This window comes from Chiloscyllium plagiosum, chromosome 10 (assembly GCF_004010195.1).
Source record: "Chiloscyllium plagiosum isolate BGI_BamShark_2017 chromosome 10, ASM401019v2, whole genome shotgun sequence".
Lineage (NCBI taxonomy): Eukaryota > Metazoa > Chordata > Chondrichthyes > Orectolobiformes > Hemiscylliidae > Chiloscyllium > Chiloscyllium plagiosum.
In genome coordinates, this window is record NC_057719.1 from 35498322 (window position 1) to 35521004 (window position 22683).

Genomic DNA, 22683 nt, shown 5'->3' on the forward strand with positions numbered 1-22683 from the left:
TTCTGGCTACAAACTCAAGTATAAAAATATTGCTGCAAATTACCTTTAGTAATACCAGCTAATCTATGCAATTTGTGTTTACATTTTGACAATGCTCGATGTCAGTATTTCTGAAAACAGTACATGTCCCACTGGTGGGATGCAAGTGTCTTCTAGGTGGAACTCAAAAACATTGGCATGCTTGATAATGAAATGCAACCACTGGCTTCTCAATAATGACCAAGATCAATTTTTTGGTTACAATTTAGCAATAAAACATTTTCACTTGAACAACTGCAATTTTTCATGTCCTTAAGATTTACATTCATGTATTAAAATGCATGTTAACAAAAGTACACATTGGAAAATGAGGGGAATTCTTTTTACCATGGGGAGATCAGGTTTTATGACAAAATCGTTAGCAGCATACAGATGCAAAAAGTTGAGATTCACAATTCACAAAAACACAGCAACATTAAAACTTAATTCAGGTTTTATAACAAGAGGCCAATTCATACATAGCCGACCACATCAATTCACAATGAGGTTGACAAATCCCAAATCTGTATATCTTCGACATACTAAAAGAAAAATGGTTGCATTAACAGTTTGACAATATTAAGTGATATACATACATATACACACACACACACCTTGAGTTCCTTAGCTCCACCAGTGGATGCTGCCTGAGATATCTGTTGCAGTTGCTTTATACGTTCACTGAAGTCAGATACCCACTGAATAACCGTCACATCTGCAGGAATTGTATAGCGGACCCAGCTACGAGGCAAGATGCCTTTGAGAGGAGGAAAACAAGATGAACTGTAATCTTTAAATACACAATCAGACGTGCATTTGTTTAGTATTCAGGGCATTCCCAAAGCTGTTGAAGTATTTTGGATGCTAGTTAATGCAGCAGCCAAAATGCACAGTGCAAGGTTTCATAATGACTGGATAATCTAGTCATGCTGATTGAAGGATTAGGATTGGCTACAATGAGAGGATAAAGTGAGGTCTGCAGATGCTGGAGATCAGAGCTGAAAATGTGTTGCTGGAAAAGCGCAGCAGTTCAGGCAGCATCCAGGGAACAGGAGAATCGACGTTTCGGGCATAAGCCCTTTTTCAGGAATGAGAGGATAACAACTCCCATGTTCATCTTTCCAAATAAGGCATGGGATCTTTTACGCTTACTTAGGCGTAGATGGGGCTTTTGTTTAACATTTAGTCTGAAAGATACATGTAACACTCCATCAAATCTTGACTGGCTCTTCAGTCTAAAGCTCTTTGAAATCGTTGGAAATGGCCAAATGTTTGCACATTATTTATGATCAACTATTCAAGTAACTCTGCAGCATGTCCACGACACAAGGTTTGAATTATTTTTATCGAATTTCATACCACTGTTCCAAAGATTACACAATTTTATATGCTGTTTCTACAATATTTCAAATTGTTGAACACTCTTACCTTTTACCATCTCACTGATCAGTGTTCGTAGATAGTTGGTCTGTTTCTTTTTTCCTTCACATACTTGGACTACATCAGCTAGATCTTGGCGAATATCTTGCAATAATTTTGCACCACTCTTAACCTCTCTTTCAAAGAATCTAAACAACGGATCCTAAAAAGACAAACATTTTTATAACGGTTCTTCAATTTGTAATGATTTACAGCTAGTTTCATTATGTTTTGTATTTTGTTTTTCTTCATTCCTGGGTTAAATGCCTTAAAGCTTTGAATTTTTTGCAATGCTGGTCTCCCAGGTATAGGAAGGATGTGAAACTTGAAAGGGTTCAGAAAAGATTTACAAGTATGTTGCCAGGATTGAAGGATGAGCTAAAGTGAGAGGCTGAATAGGCTGGGGCTAATTTCCCCTCGTGTCAGAGGCTGAGGTGTGACCTGATAGAGGTTTATAAAATCATAAGGGGCATGGACAGGGTAAAAGGTGTTTTCCCCAGGGTGGGAGGGCCCAAAACTAGAGGGCATAGATTAATGGTGAAAGAGGAGCGATTTAAAAGGGACCTAAGGGGCAACTTTTTCCATGCAGAGGATGGGGAGTGTATGGAATGAGCGGCCAGAGGAAGTAGTGGAGACTGGTACAATTAAAAGGCATGTGGATGGATATGAATAGCAAGGGTTTAGAGGGATAGATGGGCCAAATGCTGACAAATGGGACAGCATTTAAGATATCAGGCCACACTGACACGTTGGACCGAAGCGTCTGTTTCCATGCTATACACTTCTATGACTATGCTTCATTTCCAGCATTTCCTCCTAATTTGGTTACCAATTTAGTTAAATACTGGCAGGGAAATTTGCTAGAACTGCTGGGAGGCTTTAAACTAGTAAGGTGGGGGGGGCAGAACCCAGGGAGATAGTGAGGAAAGAGATCAATCTGGGACGGGTACAGTTGAGAACAGAAGTGAATCAAACAGTCAGGGCAGGTAGGGACAAGGTAGGACTACTAAATTAAACTGCATATATTTCAATGCAAGGGGCCTAACAGGGAAGGCAGATGAACTCAGAGCATGGTTAGGAACATGGGACTGGGATATCATAGCAATTAAAGAAACATGGCTCCGGGATGGGCAGGACTGGCAGCTGAATGTTCCAGGATACAAATGCTACAGGAAGGATAGAAAGGGAGGCAAAAGAGGAGGTGGAGTGGCATTTTTGATAAGGGATAGCATTACAGCTGTGCTGAGGGAGGATATTCCCGCTAATACATCCAGGGAAGTTATTTGGGTGGAATTGAGAAATAAGAAAGGGATGATCACTTTATTGGGATTGTATTATAGACCCCCTAATAGTCAGAGGGAAATTGAGAAACAGCTATCTCAGAATAATACGGTAGTTAAGATAGGGGATTTTAACTTTCCAAATATCGACTGGGACTGCCATAGTGTTAAAGGTTTAGATGGAGAGGAATTTCTTAAGTGCGTACAAGACAATTTTCTGATTCAGTATGTGGATGTACCGACTAGAAAAGGTGCAAAACCTGACCTTCTCTTGGGAAATAAGGCAGGGCAGGTGACTGAGGTGTCAGTGGGGGAGCACTTTGGGGCCAGCGACCATAATTCTATTCGTTTTAAAATAGTGATGGAAAAGGATAGACCAGATCTAAAAATTGAGGTTCTAAATTGGAGAAAGGCCAATTTTGACGGTATTAGGCAAGAACATTCGAAAGCTGATTGGAGGCAGACATTCGCAGGTAAAGGGACGGTTGGAAAATGGGAAGTCTTCAGAAATGAGATAACAAGAATCCAGAGAAAGTATCTTCCTGTCAGGGTGAAAGGAAAGGCTGGTAGGTATAGGGAATGCTGGATGACTAAAGAAATTGAGGGTTTGGTTAAGAAAAAGGAAGCATATGTCAGGTATAGACAGGATAGATTGAGTGAATCCTTAGAAGAGTATAAAGGAAGTAGGAGCATACTTAGAGGGAAATCAGGAGGGCAAAAAGGGGACAGGAGATGGCGTTGGCAAATAGAATGAAGGAGAATCAAAAGGGTTTTTACAAATATATTAAGGACAAAAGGGTAACTACAGAGAGAATAGGGCCGCTCAAAGATCAGCAAGGCGGCCTGTGTGTGGAGATGAAGGAGATGGGGGAGATACTAAATGAATATTTTGCATCAGTATTTACTGTGGAAAAGGATATGGAAGATATAGACTGTAGGGAAATAGATAGTGACATCTTGCAAAATGTCCAGATTACAGAGAAGGAAGTGCTGGATGTCTTGAAATGTTTAAAAGGTGGATAAATCCCCTGATCAGGGGATGTATACCTGATCAGGTGTACCCAAGAACTCTCTGGGAAGCTAGAGAAGTGATTGCTGGGCCTCTTACTGAGATATTTGTATCATCGATAGTCACAGGTGAGGTGCCGGAAGACTGGAGGTTGGCAAACATGATGCCGCTGTTTAAGAAGGGCGGTCAGAGTATTGAGTACAAGAGTTGGGAGGTCATGTTGCGGCTGTACAGGACATTGGTTAGGCCACTGTTGGAATATCACATACAATTCTGGCCTCCTTCCTATTGGAAGGATGATGTTGTTAAACTTGAAAGGGTTCAGAAGAGATTTACAAGGATGTTGCCAGGGTTGGAGGATTTGAGCTATAGGGAGAGACTGAACAGGCTGGGGCTGTTTTCCCTGGAGCGTTGGAGGCTGAGGGGTGACCTTATAGAGGTTTACAAAATTATGAGGGGCATGGATAGGATAAATAGACAAAGTCTTTTCCCTGGGATCGGGGAGTCCAGAACGAGAGGGCATAGGTTTAGGGTGAGAGGGGAAGATATGAGAGACACCCAAGGGGCAACTTTTTCACGCAGAGGGTGGTACGTGTATGGAATGAGTTGCCAGAGGATGTGCTGGAGGCTGGTACAATTGCAACATTTAAGAGGCATTTGGATGGGTATATGAATAGGAAGGGTTTGGAGGGATATGGGCCGGGTACTGGCAGGTGGGACTAGATTGGGTTGGGATATCTGGTCGGCATGGACAGGTTGGACCGAAGGGTCTATTTCCATGCTGTGCATCTGTATGACTCTATAGTCCCCAATCCCTCCCCGAACAGGAGAGACTAGGTCAATGAATACAATTAAAGGTCATGATCAATTTTTACCAACAAAAGGAGTCAATGGTTTAAGTAGTGAAGGTAGTAAAAGTGGACACAATCAGATCAGCCATTATCTTAGTTAATAGCACAGGCAGGTACAAATGCCTTATTCATGATCCTATTCATATTCAAAGAAATTGAGAAGGACGGTTAAAAATATAACAGTCATCTGATGTAACTGCTTTGATCAGTTTTGTTACTAGGTTTTGTTACTAGGATGACAACCTGAAAGGCAAGGCTCAAAATAGAATATTTCACATCTCTTACCTTAATATTGTCGACAGTGCGTTTAAGATGGTTGAGTGACTTAGGAATAAGTTGGAGCCAATTGCATGCTGTGGTATGAAGCGTTCGCATCCAAATTGGCCGTCCGTCTGAAGTAGAACCAGTCCGCTGCTTCTTCTCTGTCTCTGCATAAGCTAGATCATCCTCATCCTCCAGCATCTGCATTTTCAGCATTTTGCTGAGCATATCAGTGCCTGAACCAGATAATGGTCAAGGGATCAAAGACTGTCTAACTAAAGACAGTAATTTAAACCAAAGACTGGTAGTTAAAAAAAAAATCAATTTGAAGTAAAAAAGCCTTTTCAAAAAAGGACAACTGGACAAGTACAATAAAAAAAAGGTACTCAGAACCTAGTTCAATAATAAAATTCATAGCGTCTATTAAAAGTAGAACTGTGTAAACTCAGGTTGCTGACAAATCAGACAAATGGTTGAAAATACATCTATTGAACAATGAACTTTGTGTTAATTAATTATGTTGCTAAACAATACATAGGAAAATTTCGCAACCAACGAAAGTACGATTTTGCCAAGCATACCCGCAAATTTGACAAAGGAGATTCAGAAACTGCCCAGTCTTTCATAGATGATGTGATCATTTGTTTTGTGATCAACAGTGAAACGACAGCACCTGCTGAGACATCTGTCCAAACGTTATGGCAATCCAATTATAGGAAGGATATTATTAGGCTGGAGAGGGGTCAGAAATAATTCACTGGAGCATAGCTGTTTAAGGGGTGAACTGATGGAGGCTTATAAAATCATATAGATAAGGTGAATGGCAGGTGACTTTGCCCTTGGGTGGGATATTTTCATACCAGAAACATTTAAGGTGAGAGGAAAGACTGAAAAGAAAAAGAGGCACATTTTTTAAAAACAGAATGGTTTGTGTGGAATGAACCTCCAAAGAGGGTGGTGGATGCATGTACAAATACGCAGTTATACAGCACAGAAACAGACCCTTTGATCCAACTAGTCCATGCCATAATCCCAAACTAAACTAGTCCCACCTGCCTGTGCTTGGCCCATATCCCTCCAAGTATTTCATACTCATGTACTTATCTAAAATAAGTATGGTGCGACATGGTGGTACAGTGGTTAGCACTGCTGCCTCTCAGCGCCAGAGCCCCGGGTTCAATTCCTGCCTCAGGCAACTGTGTGGGGAGTTTGCACGTTCTCCCAGTGTCTGCGTTGGTTTTGCCCGGGTGCTCCGGTTTCCTCCCACAGTCCAAAAATGTGCAGGTGAGATGAATTGGCCATTCTAAATTGCCCGTAGTGTTAGGTGAAGGGGTAAATGTAGGGGAATGGGTCTGGGTGCGTTGCTCTTCGGAGGGTCGGTGTGGACTTGTTGGGCCGAAGGGCCTGTTTTCACACTGCAAGTAATCTAATCTAATCTTTTAAACATTAAAAACAATTTAACTTATGCAACATTACACCAAAATTAATTTTTATAATAAATTGTTCGTGTGGTCTGCTATACCGAATCACTGAAGAGATAAGTAAGGAATATATAATGTGGTAAAGCCGAACATCTATTAAGGAGTTATAAATAAAAATAAGAAAATTCCTTTCCTCCAAGGCTACACTCTTCTCTTAATGGTTCTGAAGAATTATATAATGCAATAAACCGGATTAGTTAAGCAATGAAAACTTGGAATGTTCAAATGACCAGATGTTTATTTTCAGAACATTGTAGTGTTTTGGGGAGGAGGGGTGAAGGGAAGAACCTATAATGGGAACAAAAATGGTATAGAATGTTTTCTTTCTCTCTGTTCCCAGCAAAGGAGGAAACATCTAAAATAAAACTTCTGGGAGAATACCTTAATCAAATAAAATGCAACAGAACAGTTAGCAAAGTGATGGCACTAAACAAGGAAAATAAAATCTCGTTTGAGTGCATCACATGGGAAATTACAACTTGCAACATTTGTTTAAATCCATATTAGTGTATACACTTAAAATGTTTAGTGTATTACCTATAATTTCAGGTGATAGTACTATGAATTTAATTATTTAGAAAGATGAGAAAAGTTCAGTATTTGGAAATTTTAATAGTTACCCTGAGTAGTTAGAAGCACTTTTTCAGCATTGTTCGGTAAACCTAGCCAAGATGGTGTCTGAGCGTCGGGAAGCAGCTCAACCCACTGGATGAACTCCTCTCGTCTGCAGTTTATAAAAAAAAACCATTGGCTAATTAATGTTAAGGGGAGCACTTTTGTCAAAAGATGATTCCATTAACAAACTGCGTTTTGAGCAGTTACTATTTTAAAAGTATCAATTTCGTTTTCTCTCAGGTCAGCATTCTTTAAACATGAAATACAATTTTTCAAAAAAATTGAAGCAATGATTACGTTGAAAGATTTTTTTACCTGATGCCATCTGGCATTAGAATATCCTTATGTCCATCAACCTTACATGCCAACTTAAATTCGCTGTCAAAGCTAGCAGTCGTAAAAAGACGCTCCAAGAAGGAGTTCAACAACCGCTGATCAAATTCGTTATCAATACGCCCACCATATATGGACTGTGCCATCAGGGTTTTCAAAGCTGCCCAAGGAATTTTATCAGGTGAAATATTCTGGCGCCCCTGAAGAAAAGAAGTCAGTCTATATTAAGTTACTGAAGTTGAGAATATTTGTGATTTGTAAATTCATTATTTCACACTCGGTTATTTGCATCCCAAGCCCTTATCTGTCCTAAAAAAGTGGCAAATATTGTACAACATGTAGGCAATACAATAGTTTCTGATATTTGCGTACAACTATTACAAGTGATTATAAATGTTCAGTGAAAATTCAGATTGGTCCCTACACTGAACAGGTTGCTCTAGCATGAGAAGTTTTTAATAAATTGGGTGTTTACTCTAGAATTTAGAAAAATAAGAGTCTCACTGAAATAATCATGAATATAAAGGGGCTTGGCACAGTAGACACTGAGGTGCTGTTTCCACAGTTGGGAATTTAGAAGGAATAAACTTCAGGGTAGGAATTAGTGGACAATCATTTAGGACTGGAAGAAATTGCTTCACCGTCACTTCTTTACCTCAGTGGGTTATAGATGCACTCATCACTGAAAATATTTAAAGCTGAATTAAAAAGAAAGTGGAGTTGAAAACTAAGCTCAGCCATGATCATATTGAGTAAAACACAGTAGACAGTAGGCCATTCAGCCCTTTGTAGCTGTTCCACCATTCAATATGATCATGGTCGATCATCCAACTCAGTACCCACTCTCATTTTCTTCCTATATTCCTTCACCCCTTTAGTCCTAAGAACTACATCTTAATGCCCCTGGAAAAACTTTCAGTTTCTGGCCTCAACCATTTCTGTGGCAGAGAATTTCACAGGTTCACCACACTCTTCATCTCAGTACTAAATGGCCTACTCCATATTCTTAAACTGTCATCACTAAGTTCAGGGAGCATAAATTAGCACAAATATCTTGCCATCAGGAGAGGTTAGAGGATAAAGTGAACCATATTGAAGACAGAATCAAAATGTATATTTAACTGCTCGGCCATCTTTGTTCCCCATTACTACTCCTGCTTCTGACTGTAAGGGACCTACATTTGCCTTCACTTCTTCCTCTTCACATACTTATAGAAGTTTTCACAATCAGTTTGCATAGTTCCCGCAAGCTTGCTCCCATTCTGTTTTCAACCTCTTAAAGCACTTTCTCTTCCTTTGAAATCTAAACTGCTGTCAATCGCCATGTCCACTGCTTTTTTTAAGCCAATTTGCATGCCCCTTCCTTGGATCTAACACTATTCTTAATTTTCATTGTTAGCCATGATCATGCCACCTTTCTCACTTTATTTTATCCCGGACAAGAATGAACAATTGCTGCAGTTATTTTAGGCACTTTTTACATCTGCCATTGCCTACCCACTGTCATTCATTTAAGTAACTTTCCTCAACTTATTATAGCCAGTTTCTGCATCATACGACTGCAGTTTTCTTTATTTAGATTTTGGACCAGAATCAACTATGTCACTGTTCACCTTATGAAAAATTCCATCATATTATAGTTACTCTTCCCTAAGGGCTTTCACAGTTAGAATGCCAACTATCCTTTCCCAGTGCCCAATATCCAGTCTTACATGGCTTGCACTCCAATGGATTCTTCAATACATTAATCCAGAAAATTGTAAAGTAACCCCTATTTTTATTTACATTCACTCAATTTCATGATTATACAAATTATCACCCAAATTGCCTTAGTGACTAAATTTCTTTGCTGAAAGCAATGCAAATTTATGCATGAAAACAGGAAAGCAACATTTTTTTTTGCTGGGTTTGAGAGTCCATGACCATTAATCAGCTTTATAATCCCTCTTACAATTTCACAAGACATTAACTTGTCTGTGAAAGCACTAAAATAATTAGATTTATAGTCTTTTGTCATATCTAGGCAACTAAACTACAATCACTAAGCTTTTAAAAAGTAAAATGGAAGATCACTTAATAGCTATATTGCACTAAAGAATTGAAAAACTAAATAAATTTCAACTAAAAGCAGGTGGTTTCATACGAGACAGCAATACAGATGCAATGAACAAAATGTCAATGCAGACAAGTAGAAATGCTATAAAATATTTTCCCTTCATGATTCAACAAATTGCTGTCTGTATTAAACAAACACTGATATTCCACATAGGACCTGCTTTTGAAAGTAATTGTTCACAAGGAAATGCTAGAAAATCTTAGAAGGTTACATCCATAATTTAAGAGGCTGAAAGAGTTCCCAAATGCTAGCTTAAAAATGTGTTGCTGGAAAAGCGCAGCAGGTCAGGCAGCATCAAAGGAACAGGAGAATCGACATTTCGGGCATAAGCCCTTCTTCAGGAATGAGGAGGGTGTGCCAAGCAGGCTAAGATAAAAGGTAGGGAGGAGGGACTTGGGGGAGGGGCGTTGGGAGTACGATAGGTGGAAGGAGGTTAAGGTGTCCAGCCTATCACCCTCACCTTAACCTCCTTCCACCTACCGTATTCCCAACGCCCCTCCCCCAAGTCCCTCCTCCCTACCTTTTATCTTAGCCTGCTTGGCACACCCTCCTCATTCCTGAAGGGCTTATCCCCGAAACATCGATTCTCCTGTTTTTTTGATGCTGCCTGACCTGCTGCGCTTTTCCAGCAACACATTTTTAAGCTCTGATCTCCAGCATCTGCAGTCCTCACTTTCTCCAGAGTTCCCAAATGACCCAAAGTAACGAATTTGAAATACCTTAGTTGCCTGAACTGTAAAATATCAACCAAAAAGTATCTTTAATTTAAATTATGCAGTAATTATAAAGTTTGCCCCTGAAATGATTCCCTTAACTTGATTTTTGAAGGGCTACACTTTTATCTTGTTTGACAGTGTGGAACAGCCAAATGACCCCTTTCCTACTCAAAGCTTACTTTTACTTCACCCTAGCCTAAAGTTAAACTCATTTGGTGCACTTTTTAGTTACAGTAGTTTTTATTTAAAAACAGCAAGAATTCTAACAAATCTCAAAACTATTTTACTTTGCAACAGATTTAATACTTTCAACAAAAAATTACCTTTGCTGTATCATCCAACCAGGTGTCCACAGTATCACAAGCAGATCTTAAATCAGATTCACCAAACTCATACTTCTTGGACCAGCCCAGAGGAGCATATCGCAGACGTTCTTGTATAATGGCATGGAACCAACCCAGAAGGAAGTACAGGCGTGCACGCTCGTTTGGTGACTAGAATGACATTTGAACTTAAAAATGTTGGTATTTGTAAGCTTGTACAATATTTAAACTCTAACAGTTAACTTGGTCAAGAATCTGGTTTGTGTATCAATTTAAATTTACAAAACAAATCTGCTATCTACAAGCCAGTCTATTTAACTTTGTTGCTGAGGTTCAGGCCAAAATTAACATATATGGGACATTGCATATTCATTAAAGAAAATCAGCTCAGAGTTAGCAATGGGGAAAATCATATTTGAGTTTTTTGATAAGGTAACAAAGGATTGATGTGGTATATGCAGGCTTTCAAAAATATTTGATGAAGTGATACGTAACAGGCATATTGCAACTTTTCCTGACTAATATTAATAAACACAACTGCCAAGTTTACAGGTTACAAATATATTGTGAACTGCATGGAGGATAGTGTGAAACTTCAAAGTTTTGGAAAGAATTCAGAGGGATAGGATTTATGACTATTTGGCAAAGCACAGTGTGATTAAAGGCAGTCAGCATGGCTTTGGGAGGGGCAGGTCATGCCTCACAAATCTTATTGAGTTCTTTGAGGTGACAAGACAGGTCGACGAAGGTAGAGTAGTGGATGTGGTGTATATGGACTTCAGCAAGGCATTTGATACGGTTCTCCATGGTAGGCTCATTCATAAAGTCAGGAAGTATGGGATGCAAGGAGATTTGGCTATCTGGATTCAGAATTGGCTGGCTGACAGAAGGCAGAACATCGCTGTCGATGGAAAGCATTCTGTCTGGAGGTCAGTGTTGAGTGGGGTCCCACAGGGCTCTGTTCTTGGGCTTCTGCTCTTTGTAGTTTTTATAAAATGGATGAGGAGGTTGAGGGGTGGGTTAGTAAAATTGCAGGTAACAAAGGTTGGAGGTGTCGTCGATAGTATCGAGGGCTACTGTAGGCTGCAGTGTGACATAGAATGCAGATCTGGGCTGAGAAATGGCAGATGGAGTTCAACCTGGATTAATACGAAATGATGCATTTTGGAAGGTTGAATTCCAACGCTGCAGATAGGATTAAAGACAGGATTCTTGGCAGTGTGGAGAAACAGAGGGATCTGGGTGTGCAAGTCCATGGATCCCTCAAAGTTGCCACTCAAGTGGATAGGGTCGTTAAGAAAGCATATGGTGTTTTGACTTTCATTAACAGGGGGATCGAGTTTAAGAACTGCGAGGTTTTGCTGCAGCTCTACAAGTCCCTGGTGAGACCACACTTGGAATAGTGTCCAGTTCTGGTCGCATTACTATAGGAAAGATAGAGGGTGCAAAGAAGGTTTACCAGGATGCTGCCTGGACTGGAGGGCTTGCCTTATGAAGAAAGGTTGAATAAGCTCAGACTTTTCTCTCTGGAGAGAAGGAGGAAGAGAGGAGATCTGATCGAGGTGTACAAAATAACAAGTGGAATAGATAGAGTCAATAACCAGAGACTTTTCCCCAGGGCAAGATTGGCTGGTACGAGGAGTCATAGTTTGAAGATATTAGGAGGAAGGTATAAAGGAGACGTCAGAGGTAGGTTCTTTACGCAGAAAGTTGGGAATGCATGGAATGCGTTGCCAGCTGTGGTGGTGGAAGCAGAGTCATTGGGGACATTTAAGTGACTGCTGGACATGCACATGGATAGCAGTGAGTTAAGGGGTGCGTAGGTTAAGTTATTATATTTTACATTAGGATTAAACTTCAGCACAACATCGTGGGCCAAAAGGACTGTTCTGTGCTGTACCTTTCTATGTTCTATGTTCAAAAGACACAATGACCATTGGAATAGGTAGAAAAATGGCTGATGAAATGCAATGCAGTGAAATGCAAATTCATTTTGGTACAAGAATAAGAATTTTGGGACTAATCACTGATGATGGCAGCGTATGCTGAATGCTGTTAATAAATCATTAGAGGACTTGATGGGAACAAACTGGTTCCACCAATTTAAGGTGTTTGGCACAATAACCAACAGCATCATGAGGGAAAGCTTTATCCAGCAAGCAAAAATTGGAATGCACTTCCTGAGAATGTAGAGGAGGCAGATCAAACTGGATTTCAAAAATGAATTGGATAATGTGGGTAATGACAGAAAAGTGGGACTAAATGAGTTGCTCTTGCAAACAGCCTGCATGAACAAGTGGCAGCCTCTGCTTTGTGTACTTAAACATTTTGTCTAATGCCTGAAGAAATACAGAATCAACAGTAGACTAAACATGGCAATTTTAGCTCAGGAAAGAAAAAATAAATTGTAGACTGTCAACCAGAATTTTTTGGTTCCTTTCCAAATATTTGTTATGCAATTGGGTGTATTGTGCTGGTACTCAATGTTCCAGAATGACGTTCTCAGGCTACATGGATTGATTTAGGGTATAAATAACCAACACTAAATGGTGTTAGTGAATTAGTACCTGTACAATTATATGCAGGTACACCTCTGAATTCTGCTAAGAAATGACTGTTGTCCTTACCTGTGAAAATGACCACAACAGAACTGGGTGGAATCAGAATGCATGCTTGTGACAACCATTTGGTGCCACTCATACTGGATTGCAAAGGAGAAATTAGACACTTCCAACAACTGCAACAATGTGCACTGTATACTTTTTTGACAGTTAGGAAGATGATGGTACTGCCCAACAAGCCAGACATGGAAATGTCCCAACTTCTGTTCACCATGCAAGGTTCAAAAATACATTCATCTGTATTCCAATTAACAGACTTATAAGTAGCCGTTTGCCCATCCAGCATGGGAAATTCGACACTCTTAATACAAAGTACGCTACCTCTAAGAAAATAATGGGATCAAATCCTTAGTTTGTTCTTACTTTGCACATCCTTGAAACTGGTATACTACTGAAGGTCCTCAGCATATTTGCCTTCACACCAGGTGGTGGCTCAAATACAAATATACGCCCAGCTCGTAACAAGTTCACTGGAACCTGCAAACATTAAAAAGACACTATAACATTGAACATTATTTTGCTCTATAAAGTAGAGGTACCTACAGTGACACTGGAATTTAAAAAATTCATGGTATTGTTTTTAAAGGATTAAATACTAAAATTTGATTTACTATCAGCTCATTCTCCATTTGCCAGTCCACTTTCTTTTGAAAAGAAAATCAAGACGAATTTCAAACTCCTTGATTGATGTTTCTATCAAAAGGACATTACTACAGGACTATCAGTGGGCTGATTTCATACCTCGCAGTTATTACAACATACTAAAAATAGGTTAACTAACCCACTTTCTTAATCAATAGTGTGCAGTGATATAAAAGATGATCATCTTTTGTAAACGGATGAGAAATCACTGCCATTAAACACTACAATGTTGAAATAGGCTGACAGATCTTTTGAATAGTAAAAATAATTAAAGGTTATGGGACAGGGCAGGAAGGTGAACTTGAGGTACAACATCAGCACGATCTTGTTGAATGCATAGCACACGAATGAAAAAAAAAGGATAAAATAGAAGCTGAAGTAGACTTTTTGAAGTTCTAATTGTCAAGATTGGGCATTCGGTTTCATTTTGATTATGAGCAACAGAATTTACAGTTTATTGAAAAGTGACCAAAACATTTGGGCATGTTCAATTGTTTTCACTGCTGTATTGTCCAGAAGATTTGAAGTTTACTAACAGCATAACAAATTTATTGGCAAGTTTAATACTCAGATTAAGTATTACCTTAGGATTGATTTCCATTGTAAGGAAGAGACGGAAATTAGCATGGGGTTGTAAGGAATGCAGCTTTTTCTCCAATTGCATGAGCCAACCAGGGGCTAAATGTACATTTTTCAACATCACCCACCTATTAAAAGAGTGAAAAAAAATTGGTTACAAGTGCCATTTAGAAACAACACGATCAGATAATATGTCATTAATTCCTGGTCAACATCAAGTCCAATGTATTTGATTTATCATATCCACTTACACTTGACTGCAGGGTAAAACTGCACCAGACATGAATATGAAGGCATGACTTCTAAATTAGCAAAACTAGTTTTTGTTTACATATTTCAATGTTTGTGCACTCATGCAATACATAACTTAAAGATAAATTTTAAAATGTGAGGAGTAGTGCTGATGTTGGTAACATCAAGGCAAAGTTTGGGTAATTATGCACTGTACATATTAAATGTTGCCAATAGTATGTATGTCACAAATTCAACTAGTGCAATATACTGGGTAACTTCACTTACCTTCCAGATTTGACAGCAGTATTAATAGCTTTCTCTGCCTGGTTGAAACCCTCTGCAGAACCTATATTACACATTTGTCAAAATAATTAAATAATGAAACGCTGAATGCAAAGTGTCAATGACTAAAAAATTCAATTGTATTTCCATCAGTTATTATTCACGTTGATAGCAGAATTTTTACCAATAGCAATAGATGTAATCTGAGTGTTTTGTTCAGCTGCAAGATCCTCTCCACGTCCACTAGCATCATAGCCAGGCACAGAGCACATAAGCACCGGAGTGTTTGGCTTCACCTAAGGATAACAAGCAAGGTCGATCTCAGTCGACATGGAGAAATAACCTCCACACAAACATACCCATACAGGTGGTCATACAAGTTATTTTGCTACAGACTACAACAGTTAGAAGAGATAAAATAATTCCGAAAAAGTTGAACTTAATATTGATAGCGTGTATTTTGAAAATGACTAAACTAATTATCGAGACATATCAAACTAATTGGAAATGGATAAAACACAATTCTCTTACTTTCTATGGGACTTTAAGTCTAGAACATGACAAAATCCATTATTTGACAGCCTTGAGTCACTGATGTCGATGTGAAAAATAGATAGGAATTTCAACTTGATTTCCTAAGCACTGCTTTTTGTCATTTTTCTAATGATTTGGGTGTGAATATAGGAAATTATGGTTAGTTAAGTTTGCAGTCAACACCAAAATTGGTGGTGTAGTGGACAGGAAAGAAGGTTCACTCAAAGTATAGGACCTTGATCAGATGGGCCAGTAGGCTGAGGAGTGGCAGGTGCAGTATAATTTAGATAAATGTGAGGTGTTGCATTTTAGTAAGGCAGGACTTATACAGTTAATAGTAGAGCTCTGGGAAGCGTCGCTGAACAAAGACCTAGAGCTGCGGGTGTATGGCTGCTTGAAAGTAGAGTTGCAGGCAGCATTTGGCACGCTTGCCTTCATTGGTCAGTGCACTGAGTATAGGAGTCGGGATGTTTTGGTGCAGCTATACAGGAACATTGGTGAGGCCACAATTCAATTCTGGTCTCCTTGCTATAGCAACGTTGTTGTTAAACTTGAAGGGGTTTGGTAAAAAGATTTACAAGTATGTTGCCGGGATTGGAAGGTTTGACCTATAAAGGAGAGGCTGAATAGGCTGGGACTTTTCCCCCCCGGAGCGTCAGAGGCTGAAAGGAGACGTTATACAAGTTTATAAAATCATGAGAGGCATGGATAGGGTAAAAAGAAAAGGTCTTTTTCCAGGAGTAGGGCAGGTCCAAAACTAGAGGGTATAGGCTTAAAGTGTGTGTAGGGGGTGAGTGGGGTTGGAGGTTGAGAAGATTTAAAAGGGACCTACAGGGCAACTTTTTCCACATTGAGAGTGACACATATGGAATGAGTTGCCAAAAGAACCAGTGGATATTGGTACAATTACAACATCTAAAAAGACATCTGGATGGGTATTATGAATAGGAAGGTCTGAGAAGGATATAGGCCAAATGCTGGCAAATGGGATTAGCCCAGTTCAGGATAACTGGTCAACGCAGGCCGAAGAGAGTGTACCTGTGCTGTATTATTATATGACACTTGGAAGCACATTAAAAATGTTCAAACAACTGCCTTTCCAATGTTGTATAATGTTATATCTACTTTCTTTAAATATAAAGGTTGGGGAGGGAAGGAAATACTTTAGAAAATTAGGTTGGAGAAACAATAATGGGAAACCAGGAAATTGGAGAGGAGTTTAATCAAGCCTTCGTATGAGTATTCACAATAGAAGATAGTAGCTTTCCAAAAATACCAAATCGGGGGCAAAGGTGATGGTGGTGGACATAAATACAATAATTATCATTTGAGAAAACATTCATATATTCTAGGAAAACATTGTGCGAAAAGCTGGTAAGTAGCATTCCCTCTAATTTTCTTTCTCCTACGAAAGGTCAACCCAGTGATTGACGTGCTGACACTGACTGTGACACGTGGATCCTTGGAACAGTTGTGCACCTTACAGGGCATGTTGCTTAGTCCTCTAGACCTAGGGGTTGCACCCTTCAGTATTAAAGAAAGTAGCTACAGATGAGAGATAGAGATGCATTGGTCTCCCTCGAATCCTTTAGGTTCTGGAAAAATCCCAATGGATTGCAAAACTGCCAATGTAACTCTAAGTCATATGAAGGTCCAAAAAGGGACAGAAACAGCTAACTATAGGTCAGTTAGCTGAACACCTGTCACAGAAATATCTAGATTATAAAGGATGTAATAGTAGCAATTAGAAATGCAAAATATAGTAAGGCAGAGCCAGCATGGTTTCATGAAGGGAAAATGCCTCCCCAATCTCTTTGGGGTATTAACAAGCAGGATAACCAGTGGATAAGATTTCCAAAATCTGTTTGGTAAAGAACCACACACAAGACTACTTAGTATGATAGAGCCCATGTGTTGGGGTGGTACATTAGCATGGATACAGCACAGGTTCCCTGATAGACGATGGATTTGGGATAAGGCAGGTATTTTCAGGATGGCAACTTGTATCTAGTGGTGTGCCACAGGGATTAATGCTGGAGACAACTTTTTACAATATATTAAAAACTTGGATGAGGCAAGTGGATGTATATTGCCAAGTTTGAAGACAATACAAAAATACATGGAAAGAAAAATGAGGACGACAATCTAGATACAAAAAATATTGAGTGTTACTGTTCACTTGCTAAACTTCAGGAGATGGAATATTGTGGTTGTGCACTTTGGTAGAAAGTGCAGAGATGAATATTACTTAAATGGAGAAAGCCCGCAGAAAGGTGAAGTTTGGAGGGACTTGGGTGTCCTCATGCATGAATCTTAAAAAGCTGGTGTACAAGATCAGCAGGTAATAGGGAAGACAAAGGTAAAGACAATGGAGTATAAACATAGTGAAGTCTTCCTGAAACTATACACAGCACTAGTTAGACCACACCTAGAATAACATGAACAGTTCTGGTCTCCTTCTCTAAGGAAGGATAGGCAGCCACTGGAAATGGCCCGGAGAAAATTTACTAGGTTTATCCTGCACATGGAGGTATTGTCACAAAGAGACAAAGTAGGTTGGCCCTGCACTCATTGGGGTTTTGAAGAATGAGAGAAGATCTTACTGAAGCATAGAAAATTCTTAGAGGGCTTGATATAGTAGATTCTGAAAGATGGTTTCCCTTTTTTTACTTAGAAGGTAGTGAAACCACGGAATTCTTTACTGCTGAGAGCTGTAGACGTTGGGTCATTTAGTACAATTTTTTCAATTTCAGCTTTGAATGTAAGGGAATCAAGGTTATGGGCTAAAGGCAGAAAAGTGGAATTAAGGATTCAGATCAACCATGATCTCATTGAATGGCCTACTCTGCTCCTACATCTTACAGCATTTCTTACCTCTGTCTCGACAATTGCTGCCAGGTCTAATGGCTGTTCAATAGTTGACATGAAAGTGTCTCCCAAAACGGTGGCCACAAAAATATGAGCCATTGCCAAGAGGCGGTCTGGTCGAAAAGCCTGGATAAGCAGTAGTCGGTGCATAGCCTGCCCAATAGGAGCTGGACAAAGAAAAAAAGTTTTAACCTTGTTTGGAAAGCTAAAATAAATAATTAAATTCTATCACATACTCAAAACATGGAGATTAGAAGTTTGTTGCTTACTTAAAGGTTGCTCACTAGTCCACAGGTAAGGCACAGTTTGTTCAGGTGAACTACTCTCTAGCCAGATGTTAAATTGCTGCAGTAAAAAGAGTGTACAATTATAGGTCAAAAATATATTCAATAATTGAAAAATATTAAGATTAGATTACTTAGTGTGGAAACAGGCCACTCAGCCCAACAAGTCCACACCGACCTGCCGAAGCACGACCCACCCAGACCCATTCCCCTACATTTACCCCTTCACTTAACACTACGGGCAATTTAGCATGGCCAATTCACCTAACCTGCACTTTTTTTTGGATTGTAGGAGGAAACCGGAGCACCCGGAGGAAATCCACACAGACACGGGGTGAATGTGCAAACTCCACACAGAGTCGCCCGAGGCGGGAATTGAACCTGGGATTCTGGCGCTGTGAGGCAGCTAACCACTGGCGCTGCTAACCACTGTGCCACCGAAATTTAATTTTCGAATAAAGCTGATTGAGCTATTCAAAGTGTCATGGAAACTTTTTTAGTACTATAATAAAAATAAACTAGAAACTGCGAGTTCCAAATGCAACATCTTTTTGGAACTCAGATCAGCATTAGATAAATATTTTGCATTTGAATATTTTTGTGTGTGCTGCATATTACAATCTGAACAGCAGCAAGAATATATCAGATGTTCCGTAACAAGAATACAACTTACTATCACCATCAGCGCAAGGACAATTAGGAGTGGGCAATAAATGCTGGTTGTGCCAGAGACATGCACACTCACAAAAGAATAAATTATCAAGTATCAAGATAAATACCATGATGCATTTTAAGCAGTGTGCAGAACGTTGTAATATGCTGGTAACAAATTTGAATCAAAGGTGGCATTGAAGTTTTAATATAACTAGATTTCAAGCTAGTTTTTTTAAAAATTCATTCATGGGATGTAGGTGTCACTGGCTCAGCCGGCATATATTGCCCATCCGTAATTACCCAGAGCTCAGTCAAACCACATTGCTGTGGGTCTGCAGTCACATATAGGTCAGACCAGGGAAGGATGGTAGTTTCCTTTCTCAAGGTATTAGTGAACCAGATGGGTTTTTCCAACAATCAATAAGGGTGCATTGACAACTGTTTTTCCAACAAACGACTCAATTCCAGATTTTTAAATTGAATTTAAATTCCACCATCTCCCATGGCACGATAGAACCGGGATCCCAGAATGTTACGTGGATTAACAGTCCAGCAACAATTACAACAAGGCCATCACTTCCCATTTTTGCAAAGGGGGGTGTTTGTTTTTTTTTCCCTGGGGTACGAGGGGAAAGAAAGGCTCAGGAAAAATTGAGGGCACAAATTAATGCTGAAGCACAAACAAGATTAAGAGTTTTTCTAAATTTAGAAGAAACTATTCCAATTTGTAGAGCACAAATTATATTGGATAATGCATGCACAGCATTGCAATGCTGACCAATGCAAGTCAGAAACTGTTCTTACAATATGCATGGACAAATTTGACATCTGGTAAGATTGTTTGTGAAAAGTGTGTCCTCAGCCTCACTGTTTCCCCACCCTGAGAAAAAGTCAGACAACTAACTTGGCTGCAAATTGACCAAGTTGAGACAATAGATTTTAAAAAATACAATTTGTTTAAAACATAACTCACATCGTCCACTTGAACTTTGGAAATTAGATCAAAAAAGACAGGTAAACGACTCAGTCTCTCCATGCCTTCTATTTGTTCTGTTGTGAGACAATCTATCTTAGACACAGAAGAACCATTCAGGACAATCTCTCGACCACGAAGGAAGTGGTGGAACTCCAAGTCATATGAAGGTTCACTGGATTGAACAAATTGGAGGATTTGTATTTGAGATATGTCCCATGATTGTTTATATTTAATAAGCAAATTGTTAGCAAACACAACACATTAACTTTCCATGAAACATACTAAATTAGACGAGACAGAAAACGCTAAAAATCTAATTGTTAAAAATCACAAAACAAACATTAAACCCGAATCACACAGGGCAAGCAAAAAAAAAACCTTTACCTGGTGAGGCCCTTGAGGCGAATCTTAGCGAGTAGCATTGCAATGGTGATATGATCATTGTGCACCATACCACGTGCAACTCTGTTAAATGTTCCCTGTGACATTAGAAATAGTATATTATTGACATGCTTGCAAAAAATCTTTTCTCCACAAACATTTAGTTTTAAGTTTTTATTTTAAAACAACTGCTTATATATACCTGGAAAAGGTCTTTGGTAATGATAGACAATCGTTGTGTATGATCTGTAACTCCTTTCAGATTCTGGTTCTCATACAGAACAGTGTGATAAATATCCAGGAAGAACTGAAGAGAATACTGATATAGGAAGTGAATCTATTGAACAAAGAATGAACAATATCATCAGCAATCTGATGGGATTATCAATAAAATCAAACTTTTTTTAGTTGGAATTCTAACAGATCTCAACAAAGTGAAAAATTGTTTGATAATTAGCAACAAGTAAAACAAAATTGACCTAAACTTACATGGCATGCCATAGCTTGTATGATTAATACTATGCATCAGTACGATGTCCAAAATGATTTTAAATCCTCTCCTGGTTTCTGACTGGGAACTGATTAACTGACTATTCCAAAACACACTATTAAATCTTCTAAATCAACTGATCAGTGCATACCAAAGCTATTGTGTGGGAATGCAGCAAATGGCAAAGGAAGACTTTATTTCTACTTTTTCATATTATACACATTTCAAAAAATGTCCCAGTTTGTTCTAAAATTAAGGCACAACTCCATCCTACACAAATTGATGAACAAGTTTAAGTCCAATTATACCTTCTATTTTATAATACCTGGTTTAATGCTTCCATAGTAAAATAGATGCTACTACATGCTGTAGAAAGTGGCAAGTACTGTTGGGAGACAGCATCCACTTCTGCCATAACAATGTCTGTTTCTTCAACCTTCCTTGTGACTTCTGCTGCCTCCCTTTTCAGGTTCTCCAGCGTAGTGATAATTGTGTCATCATCTAAGATACGACCTTTAACTTCATTCAAAGCTTGCAGTAAAGACTTTTCCAGTTGGCGTAAGCGAAGTTGGAATTCACCTATCGAAAACAAGATTAGCAAAATTCCAGTGCATTAACCAATGGTCTGAATTATATTAAAATGGTAGGGTTCAAAGTTACTAACTTTACTGACAGATGAGAAGGAAAATAAAGCCACAAAATGCTTGATGTAAACTTTTACAAGTTGTGTAAGGTGGATGCAATTTTGAAATCAATTCTGCCTGGGTAAGAGTTTGATGCAGTAGTTTAAACAAGAAAAGGTGGGAAGTGATTTCAGTTTTACACGTTTTTTAAAATTGTAGGGAACTATTATTGTCTATTCATCAAAGTTTAATTACTAAGTAGTCACCAGTGGATCAGTTATCACCCAAAACTAACCTTGCAGTTTCAACAAGTCTGAACGTTTCTCATCTACATCTGGTCTCTCAGCCTTCAGCACTTCATTGAGACATTGGCTTTGTAAGCTGCTACGGGTCACTGTGAAGTTAACAAATGTAACACGAGAGCACAGATCTGGCGGAAATTCAACCTAGAAGAAAAAATGTGAATGACAATTATTACTACTTAAACTCACTTCAAACTTAACTTATTAGGATAAGTTACCCAAAAACTTAGAACAAAATCTTTTTCCACCCTTCACTAAAAATTACTCCTCTACAATTCAAAGGCTGGAATTGAAGTATAATCCCAAAGGTAACCTATGCATTGCTATGAGATTTCATTGCAACTGTTACAAGTTATGGTTGTCAGAAGACTTCACTTAATTCAATTATAGCCACAATGTGGAAGTGCCAACATTGGACTGGGTGGACAAAGTCAGAAGTCCCATAACACCAGTTTATAGACCAGATTTATTTGAAATCACAAGCTTTCAGAGCACTTCTCCTTCATCAGGTCTAGTCTACACTTCACCTGATGACGGAGCAGCACTTTAAAAGCTTGTGATTTCAAATAAATCTGTTGGGACTGTAACCTGGTGTCATGTAACTTGTGACTTAATTCAATTAAATACAACACTGTGGATCGACGTATGTCCAAACACCTGCAGCAGTTCATTACTACCTTCTTAAGAACAATTACAGATAGACAGTAAATGCTGGCCTAGTTAGTGTCACCCACATTTCATGAACAAATAAAAATATTGCCCATCATGTCAAAATTTAATGTTTTAATGTA

At 39.0% G+C, this 22683-nt stretch overlaps 1 protein-coding gene across 2 annotated transcripts in view; it reads right to left on the reverse strand.

The window, feature by feature from the left end:
• Positions 1-22683, reverse strand: part of dync1h1 (dynein, cytoplasmic 1, heavy chain 1) — a 107981-nt gene that overhangs the window by 3239 nt on the left and 82059 nt on the right. For both annotated transcript variants that reach the window (XM_043697386.1, XM_043697385.1), the window contains exons 59-75: positions 21886-22036; positions 21293-21546; positions 20680-20814; positions 20481-20575; positions 20094-20268; positions 18452-18527; positions 18189-18349; positions 14965-15076; positions 14784-14844; positions 14269-14392; positions 13407-13520; positions 10423-10593; positions 7250-7467; positions 6940-7043; positions 4863-5074; positions 1447-1600; positions 633-775 (exon numbers count right to left, since the gene is read on the reverse strand). In XM_043697386.1, the coding sequence (XP_043553321.1) occupies positions 633-775; positions 1447-1600; positions 4863-5074; positions 6940-7043; positions 7250-7467; positions 10423-10593; positions 13407-13520; positions 14269-14392; positions 14784-14844; positions 14965-15076; positions 18189-18349; positions 18452-18527; positions 20094-20268; positions 20481-20575; positions 20680-20814; positions 21293-21546; positions 21886-22036 (2460 nt within the window). The remainder of the gene's footprint in view (positions 1-632; positions 776-1446; positions 1601-4862; positions 5075-6939; positions 7044-7249; positions 7468-10422; positions 10594-13406; positions 13521-14268; positions 14393-14783; positions 14845-14964; positions 15077-18188; positions 18350-18451; positions 18528-20093; positions 20269-20480; positions 20576-20679; positions 20815-21292; positions 21547-21885; positions 22037-22683) is intronic.